General features: G+C 45.6%; 1 protein-coding gene across 1 annotated transcript in view; it reads left to right on the plus strand.

Annotated features, from left to right (window-relative positions):
- The window catches only part of LOC120230818 (RING1 and YY1 binding protein), a 78,752-nt gene extending 69,772 nt beyond the window's left edge, over positions 1-8,980 (plus strand). The window contains exons 3-5 of the mRNA XM_039230559.1: positions 4,191-4,367; positions 4,477-4,575; positions 5,012-8,980. Coding sequence (XP_039086490.1) covers positions 4,191-4,367; positions 4,477-4,575; positions 5,012-5,264 — 529 coding nt within the window. The 3' untranslated portion in view covers positions 5,265-8,980. The remainder of the gene's footprint in view (positions 1-4,190; positions 4,368-4,476; positions 4,576-5,011) is intronic.
- The last annotated feature ends 241 nt before the right edge of the window (positions 8,981-9,221 follow it).

Here is a 9,221-nt window from a genome sequence, read left to right on the forward strand (position 1 = left end):
TCGATCTGTGGGAAGTCCCGATTGCCCTTGGGGACAACCAAGTAGTCCTGTTGCCGAACACTGGCATGAAGTGTGTGCAGCTCTCTTGGAGAGGGGACATTCCCATTCTCCCGCCTGCGTTCAGAACTGAGCCTAGGAAGCAGCAGGGGACAGATGGCGGGAGCCGCCTGAACAGTGCTGTGCTGACACGGCGGCACTTTGATTTGGCGGGTTCACACCAGTGGGCCTTCTAGACTTCTTAACCTTCCCCTTCCAAAAAGTTCGCTTTGCTTCTTGAACCAGTAAGTATTGGTGTGCACTTTATTGAGAAAAACACTGTGCGGCTTGTAAAATTTGGATAGGTTTGGGGCACCTGGCCGACTCAGAAGAGCGTGCGACTCTTGGGCTCGGGGTTGTGAGTTGGACCCCCATGTTGGGTGTAGAGATTACTTAAAATCTTTAAAAAAAAAAAAATTGGCTAGGTTTATTTCCTACTTCATTCTCTGTACCCTGATCCTAGGAATTCTACAGGGCTTGTTGCAAGGAGAGAGAGTTTGAAAAAGCTGCGATAGTAATTTTTTTTCTGCGATGATAATTTAAATAATAAATGTTCCTCGGTTGTTTTGGAGGGTTTTTTGTGAGGAGGGGTCAAGTAATGACTGAGGAGTTAGGTTGTGACTTTGGCAATACATAACATGAAACCGAGTAACCCCTCTGAAACAACACGATGTTTTTAGCAGACATCCCCTACTCTTTGCTGATTTGCTTATTATCCGCTCCCAGGTAGCCTTGGGTCCTTGTCCTTTAGGTACTAGGCTTGCTTAACCCCTGGCAGAGAGCGGCATTCCCTCTCCTAGTCCAACGTTCATGTTCTTAGGAGCAGGTACAAGCCATCGCATGGCTGGGCGCGTGTGCCACGTATTAGGAGTCACGGCTGGTTTCACCTTCTGTCCATGGAGAGTGGGTCCTGGCGCACGTGCTGAAGTGTTAGGGGACGATCATCAGGTGCAGAAACACCGCGGGCACCTCGCCCGTTATCCAGTCTGCCCGGAGCCATGGCAGGCCGGCCCTGTTGGGGAGCACTCCGTCCTGGGCGGCGCGTCATGTCTGGCTGGCTCATGGCTTCTTTATGGTCCCCACGCTCGTACCCTTATGGGCCATTCGTGAGATACAGGTAGCTTCCTTTTTGACGGTAGCTACACTTGGGTGAGCATAGCATATAGAGTTATTGAGTTACCTGAAACTCATGTAACTGGTATGTCAGCTATACGCGAAAGAAGCAATTTCCTTTTCTCTCTGCTCATCGGTAGCTCTCATTGCTGCTAATGCTAGTGCCTGCTACTCACTGAACCGGACATGGCTTCTGAATCTCTTCTCTGACTTCTCTTCCCCAGATTTTGCCCATAACCCCCCTTTACCTAGCATCCATCTCCTGCCTCAGAAGAAAGTGTCCCCATTCCTTTCCATGGACTTGTCTTGATTGCACAGTCTCCCCTTTACCCCATGAATTAACTCTGGGGCCCGCCTCCGGTCCGTTTCAGCAGACAGCGTCATTAAGTCCTCTTTTCCTATAGCAGCCTCACACCCTGCTCACCCCTTTCCCACAATAGCCAGGGCCGCGCTCGCCTTCACACCACAGTCCTCAGAAGGCTCCTGTTTGCTGTCTCAGAACTCGTGCTCTGACAGTCCGTCAGTCATCGCAGCCGCTGATCCCACGTGGCCTGCTCTCATGGAGGTCGGCGTTGACCTCCTGATCATCAAAGCTTGAGCCCTCTTGTTCGTCCTCATTTTACTTTGTCTTTGTCTGCTCTGTTCGTTTCTTCATCCAGCAGATAACTTTATTGAGCACCTGCCACTGTGCTGAATGACACGGCGACAGGAGTGATTAAGATGTGAGGTTGCCACTGAGGAGCGTACCGTTGACTGGCAGTTACAGTACAGCCGTTGTAAGTGACTGAACTCTCTAGGGTGTCCTGGAGTGAGAGACAGGCACCTCTGACTCGGATTGGGTGGGCCTGGCGATCCGGCTGGCAGTTAGCCTTGGATTCCTTGTCTGCGGAAGGTCTCTCTCCTGTTGCGCATCCCATTTCCCTGGAGTCAACTGCACATGCTGGCTTAAATGAAATTCTCCCTCAAGGTGTAGTTTTTTCTTTTTTTTTTTTTAAATGTTTTATTTATTTCTAGGAGAGAGAGAGACAGCGTGAGCAGGGGAGGGTCAGAGAGAGAGGGAGTCACAGACTGAAACAGGCTCCAGGCTCTGAGCTGGCAGCCAGCACAGAGCCTGATGCGGGGCTCGAACCCACGAACCGTGAGATCATGACCTAAGCGAAAGTCGGACGCTTAACCGACTAAGCCACCCAGGCGTCCCAAGGTGTAGTTTTTTCATAAAGTTTTTGTGGTTTATTCGCAGTGTTAACTCTGGCTGACTTCTTTCATTTTGATACTTGCATATTGTGTAGTATATGGCATTTTGTTTTAACTGATTTAAACTGATAATCCCTTTAGACGGCTGATCTCTTTGCCCCCCCAGCAAGTGCTTATGAAATCTTTGTAGTGGTGATTATCTGCCTTGTAAGCGTGAACACATTCGTGCTTCCTCTTTGAAGGAGTAGAATGCTTTAGAATGGCTGCTGCTGCCTTTCTCAGAACCTGTGGGAAAACAAAGGCACCTTTCATATGGGGTCCTCTGGGGGCTTACAGCAAGTACCTTCCTCCCTTTCTCTAGAGGGACTTCACGTCTGTGTTTGACTCTCTTACCAGTGACAATAAACTGTGGTCCAGGCTGACGTGTACCTGTGACTGGGTTTCTTGGTGACCACCCCATGACCAAGGCCTCTGTTGCTGGAGACCAATAAGAAATTGGCTCTGAGATTACTTACACCTTCGTTGATAGGTTTTCTGGCAAAGCCACCCTACCCCTGTACAAGTACTGAAACGCTCAGAGCAAACCAGTGCCTTCCACGCTCAGGCTCACCTTGGGGAACACACAGGAGTGAGGCACCTGCTCTCAGAAGCTCCAAGAACTTAGGGGTTAGCTTCGGGATTCAGCATGTCATGTATCTAGCCACTGTTTGTTTTCTTGTCCCAAAATGGCAGGATTATTTAAGAAGGAAGCTCCCCCCGCCCACATTTGTTTCACTCCCCCCATCCCTCTCCCCCCAGTGTTCCCCCTCTGGGCTTCCCAGTGATGAGCCAGACCCGGTGTGGCCGGTTCTTTTTCCCCAGCCCGCTTGACAATGAGAAGGAGCTGTAGGATCTGAAGGTGATGCTTGCGATGTGGCAGCCACTCATTTCACCTTATTAACGACCCGTTTGGGGGATTTGTTTCCTACTGTGTTCCCGGAGACTTTATTATATTATAAATGGTGATCTCATATTATAGATGGCGCTTTAGATGAGAAATCTTTGAAAATTAATACTGTATAGAAATAACGCATAGGCTCTTCTTTCTCCTTTTCCCATTTGGGTCTGAATGCTCGTGCATTGTGCACAGTGTTTGGCAGCACTTAGATTTCGAAAACAATAGTGTTAAGAGGCGGTGTCAGTTGGAGATTGGCCCGGACATAATGGTTGATGGCACAGTGAATGTATCACTTGTCTGAGGTTTTTTATAGTGATTTTCAGTCCTATCCCCCCCCCCCCCCCCCCCCCCCCCCACCGGGAGCTAGTATGAACCCTGGTTACCTTTCATTGCTCTCTGTGTGTTGTCCGTGCCAATCACAGAGCTGCGGGGAGCAGACCAGGTTGGAATAATTAGATTGAGGAGTGAATGTCACACTTCTAATTTCATTCTCCTTTCAGGGGATTACTAGTGTCCATTTAATAAAATGAGATTAACCCTCTGCAGCAGGAGTATTTGAAAGCTGTCAGTCAGTATAATCTTGACAGCTCACAAGGAGAAGTGCTCTGTGCACTCTTACAGACACTGTCATGTTTTCTGGGCTGCAAGGCTTTGCTCGTGCGAGCGGTGTGTCTGTTGGTGCGAGCACACGTGTGCACGTCGTTACAGCTAGACGTACAGGGGTGGACTTGAAAGAAGAACAGGGTTCTCTACCTTTTGCATGGGAACGGTAATGTAGACATGACCAGCAATTGGGTTTGGAGGTGCCAGTAATAAAATACGTTAAGAAATTATAAGCCAAAAGCGGGAGAAAAAAGCGAGAGAAATACTATAAAGCAAATAGTGATGTGTCTTTCCTTAAACGTTTTAGAAAACCTCGGATCAATTCGCAGCTGGTGGCGCAGCAGGTGGCCCAGCAGTACGCCACCCCGCCGCCCCCGAAGAAGGAGAAGAAGGAGAAAGTGGAAAAGCCAGACAAAGAGAAGCCTGAGAAGGACAAGGAAATTAGTCCTAGTGTTACCAAGAAAAACACCAACAAGAAAACAAAGTAAGTGCCCAGCCAACTCCACACAATAGGCTAGTTTGCCGGGGGGGGGAGGTTGGGGAATCCGAGCCGTGGTTTAAATGCCTCTTTTTGTTTCCGCCCCCTCCCCCAGACCAAAGTCCGATATTCTGAAAGATCCTCCTAGCGAAGCAAACAGTATACAGTCCGCAAATGCTACGACAAAGACCAGTGAAACGAATCACACCTCAAGGTATTTGAAACTAGATTGAAATGCAGCACTGCTGCTCTGCTTGACTTTGTCCTAGTCAAGAACCGGGGGTGGTTTTGTGCCTGGGGGTTTGCAGGCCAAGAGGGGGTGGGGTGGGGTGGGGTGGGGAGAGCTAGGTACGGGCCTGTTCTCCTGGAAAGCGCACGGGTATGTATGTGGGCGGCTTCTCTGTCACTGTGGCCAGAACAGGAGAAGGATCAACTGATAATCACTTTGTGTTGGTCCAGAAGCTTTGTGTAACTGCTGGTGGCTTCTAGCGCTAAAAGTTAATGAGCGGACTCTGGCATAAGCTCTGGCGTGTGTGGTGGCGATGGCGACTCCTTGCCACGGCGGCAGGAGGTCGGTGTGTATATTGACGGGCAAGTCGCTTTGCACCCATAGCTTATTTAATTGGCTGTTCCCGGGGTGTTGCTTTCAGGCCCCGGCTGAAAAACGTGGACAGGAGCACCGCACAGCAGTTGGCAGTGACTGTGGGCAACGTCACCGTCATTATCACAGACTTTAAGGAAAAGACTCGCTCCTCCTCGACGTCCTCATCCACAGTGACCTCCAGTGCAGGGTCCGAACAGCAGAACCAGAGCAGCTCGGGCTCGGAGAGCACAGACAAGAGCTCCTCGCGCTCCTCCACGCCGAAGGGCGACATGTCAGCAGTAAATGATGAATCTTTCTGAAATTGCACATGGAATTGTGAAAACTATGAATCAGGGTCTGAAATTCAAATCCTCCACCTGCCCATGCTGCTTGCACCCCCCTGGAGAATCTTCTGTGGACATCGGCCTCTTAGCGAAGCTGCCGGGATGATTGCTGCTTGCCATGGGCATCTGGCCACCGAGGAATTTCGCACCCTGACGATTACTCTTGACACTTTTATGTATTCCATTGTTTTATATGATTTTCCTAACAATCATTTATAATTGGATGTGCTCCTGAATCTACTTTTTATAAAAAAAAAAAAAATCTGCTGTGCACAATTTTCCATGTACATGACAACTGGTTTTTTGTTCTTGTTTTGTTGGGCGGGGGGAGGGGCTGGGCGGGGGAGGGGACTTTTATTTATTGTGTTCACAGACTCCATCCTTTCAGCATATCCATTTAAGTTTAGTTCTTTCTTCCAGTTATACTATGTACTATCAGTTTTGATATAACTATATATATATAAATATAAAATTATATATAAAGGGTTATTTGAAACCAATCCATGGCGACGCTGGTGCTTGATACACTGTGAAGTGAATACAACATTGAACAGTTACAGATCTGGGACAGTCCCTTCTAGGAAAGTGCTGAAATTAGATAAAAATCAGTCCTACACGAAGTACGTTCCAACCCACGTGGGAACTTGATGCTCTCATTTGTCTAAAGAGTACTGGACGATATAAAAATATATATTTTTTACACAATGTGATCTCAAATTTCAAGACTGCTCCAGAGAGCCTGCATTTGCAGTGGAATAACTGACAAATCACACATGGCTTAGTTGGGAGGGCCTGGACGCTTCAGAAGTCACTAACCTAGCTCCAGAATGCCAAGTATTCGTGTAAGTTCCGGTTACATGTTAGCATTGCTCTTCGTACATAAGCACTCATGAAAATACGGTATTCTGTAACTCGAATCCCATCCATCTTCCAGACCTCCCCTCGTGTCTGAGGGAAATCTCTTAATCTTAGGACTAAAACTGTCTAAACTGTGTTTTTGGTCCATTCAAGAAGCAACTCCCTCTTCCCACTTTGCACGTGACATTGCAGTCGTGGGTTTTGTCATTGAAATTGGTTTGCCTCGCGTCCTCTCCCTCCCCTTCCCCTGCCAGTTTAGTTTATGAGAATTCTTTTTCTTTCTTACAGTCGACTCTTTGTTTTTTACTGCACCGAGGTTATCAAACGCACATCCAGTCCTGACATGGAGTATTTCCAGTGTTTAGAGACATTTCTCGATTCCCTGCTGTGGGAAGGAACTCAAGTGGTGAATGGTTTAAGCATTAGCGGCCAGAATTGCAGGGAGAAGCTCCTACTTCCTGCGAGCGTGTGATCTTTGTCTCTCTCACTTTTCCGTTCACTCATTTTTCACTGTCTTGCAAAAACAAACAAACAAAGACCACTAGTATGCTTCCACCCCTCCTTGTTTCTCAGATGTGGTGTTCTGCTTTGTTTGGATTTAGGGTCTCTGGCGTCTGACTCTTAGATTCATATCCACACGGTTCGTAGCTTTCAGAGCCACTTCAAGCATGGGGACTTGGTGTTACCTTCCTTTATGCGATCATACTGGGACTCCCGGGAGGGCGGCCACATTTTGGTGTGAAAAACCTGGTTTGCTTAAGAACAGAAGTACCTGTCTGTGGAGGCAACGAGTAAAAAAACAATTAACAGCTTGATTTGAGTAGCCAAGGGGAAAGGTTCCTTTCACATTTACATTAAAACTATTCTGTAGTCACTGATGTACCGTAATTTAAATTCTGTCCTCAAAGGTAATAGACTATAAAGCAGTGCCATTTGTAGCTGTGGTCCTGTTCTCAAATGCATGGACAGTTGTCCCCTCTTTTTAAAACAAGGCTTGTATCTGGGATGCAAGCTATGCTATCTTTTTAAATACATTTTTAAAGTATTTATTAATGAACCAAAGGAAATCAGATGCTTTCTGTAAGCATCAGAATATATAATACATAGTGATTTGACTATGAATTTTAAATCCACGTTTTAATATTAGTGGGATATTGCAAAGACATTCCTTCTAAAGTTTTAATATTCCTTTTATTAAGGGTCTCAGGGAGGGTAAATTAGTCAGCCATATTTATTTTCCAGAGATGTAAGGAATTGCTACGTTTTTTAATTAACTTTTTAAAAAAAAATTTAAATGCCACCAAACTCGTGGGTTGCACTGCTTTTTGAACCAATAAGTGTTGGTATGCACTTTGTTCAGAAACACTGTGTACTTTCTCAAAATCAGTTTCATGTAAAGTGATTGGACCCCTAGATTAGTGGAAAAAGCTGATTAACCAGCTACTCATAGGCTGCTAATTAATTCATTGCCAATGTCTCGGTTTTTCAGTTTTGCCTCCGTGATAACACATGAAAGCATTGGGAGGGGCGAAGGAAGGGAGGGTTGCTTTAGAACAGGTGAGAGGAGATTGCCATTTTGCTAGAAACTGCAGCTGACGCTGGGACTCCTCGACAGTCCCGTGCCTTTGGGCCAGTCCTCCAGCCGCTGCGGAGTGTCGCGTTGAGGTAGTGAGGTGGTAGGGACTCTACGCTTGGAATTTCCAAAACTGAAGACCTCCCTCAGGCGTGTATTCTGGAAATGGAATTCCTCTACCTTCTGCATTTGCAGTTTGCCCTACAAATTCGTAGGCAGCGCATAAAAACACTAGTGTAGTTTATAAGGATATACATTAAAAAGAGGACCAGAAATACTTGGTATTCAGTGGCACAGTAAGCAGGTTATAAAAACAAAACAAAAAAACAAAAGCACAGTGTTACGCTTGCAAGTTTCCATTTGTTTTCATCCCACACGCTCTGTCACACTCGTGCGTGCGCACACACACAGAGCTTACCCAACGTGCTTTGCTTGAGTCATGCAGTTTAAAAAAAAAAAAAGGGAAAGACATCTCGACACCCACAAAATACTCTGATCAAACCGTTCCGTTTCGATCTGGATATTTAAAAACATTGGCAGAAGCTTCTGTGAGTTTAGTTCCACTAAGATGTCTCACCGGCCTTATCAGGACCCATTCTCAGTCTACTTTTTTAAGCTACCGTATCTTAAATTATTGAAAATTTATTAATTGCTGAATATATAATAACCTTTGCTTGTATGTAACCGAAAATGGTTTAAGAGCCAACATTTAGAGTATGACAATGGAGCTGAACAGTTTTTAATGCGCAAGCAGTTCTGTTCTTGTGTATGACTTGTAACCTTAATTTACTGTGTAAAGATGGTTACATTATTTCCTTAGCTTTGTTTGTTGGAGACAAATAGAGAATGCTTGTTAAGTATGTCAAAACATAATCTTATCTTGTGAATTTTTGTTAATGTATTATACGAGCTATATTTTTCATTTGCCCAGAAAGACAGCTTGTATAACGCTTTTGGAAGTTTCTGCTCTGTAACGTCTTTAGAGCTGACGGTCTGTTAGGTTTGTTTTTTTCTTCATGCTAAAGTGTCAGTTGGTGGTTTTGTGAACTGGTCAGAAATTCACAGGTCTTAAATGTTTTGGGGAAATTTATATTGGACACTGCTCTTTGTCTAGCAAATAAAAGATGTTAATATATTCCTGTTACTGGCATGTGCACGACTATGTTATTAGAAGCCACTTTATCATTTTCCTGCTTTAAATAGAAATGTCTATTTATGAATTCTGCTTGTAGTTTTTTCACAAATAAAATAGTAAAATTTACACTGAAATCTTTTATTTCCTTGGGTATAGACTTTAGCCCTTAGGAAAATGGTTCCTTTTTGTACGCGGATTTTTAGCTCGTGGGTTATTTGCGGTGGGAACAGGAGGCCAAGAGCGCAAGTGGATTTAGGTGTACGTGTCTCAGATCAGAGCTGCAGCAGCAAGCCTAATTGAACAAAAAAGAATGTCCAGATTTTGGAAGAAGACCATCTTCGTGCGTCTGAGCTCATCCTTTGAGATC

The sequence above is a fragment of the Hyaena hyaena genome, unplaced genomic scaffold (assembly GCF_003009895.1).
Source record: "Hyaena hyaena isolate Hyena2069 unplaced genomic scaffold, ASM300989v1 scaffold_48, whole genome shotgun sequence".
Classification (NCBI taxonomy): domain Eukaryota; kingdom Metazoa; phylum Chordata; class Mammalia; order Carnivora; family Hyaenidae; genus Hyaena; species Hyaena hyaena.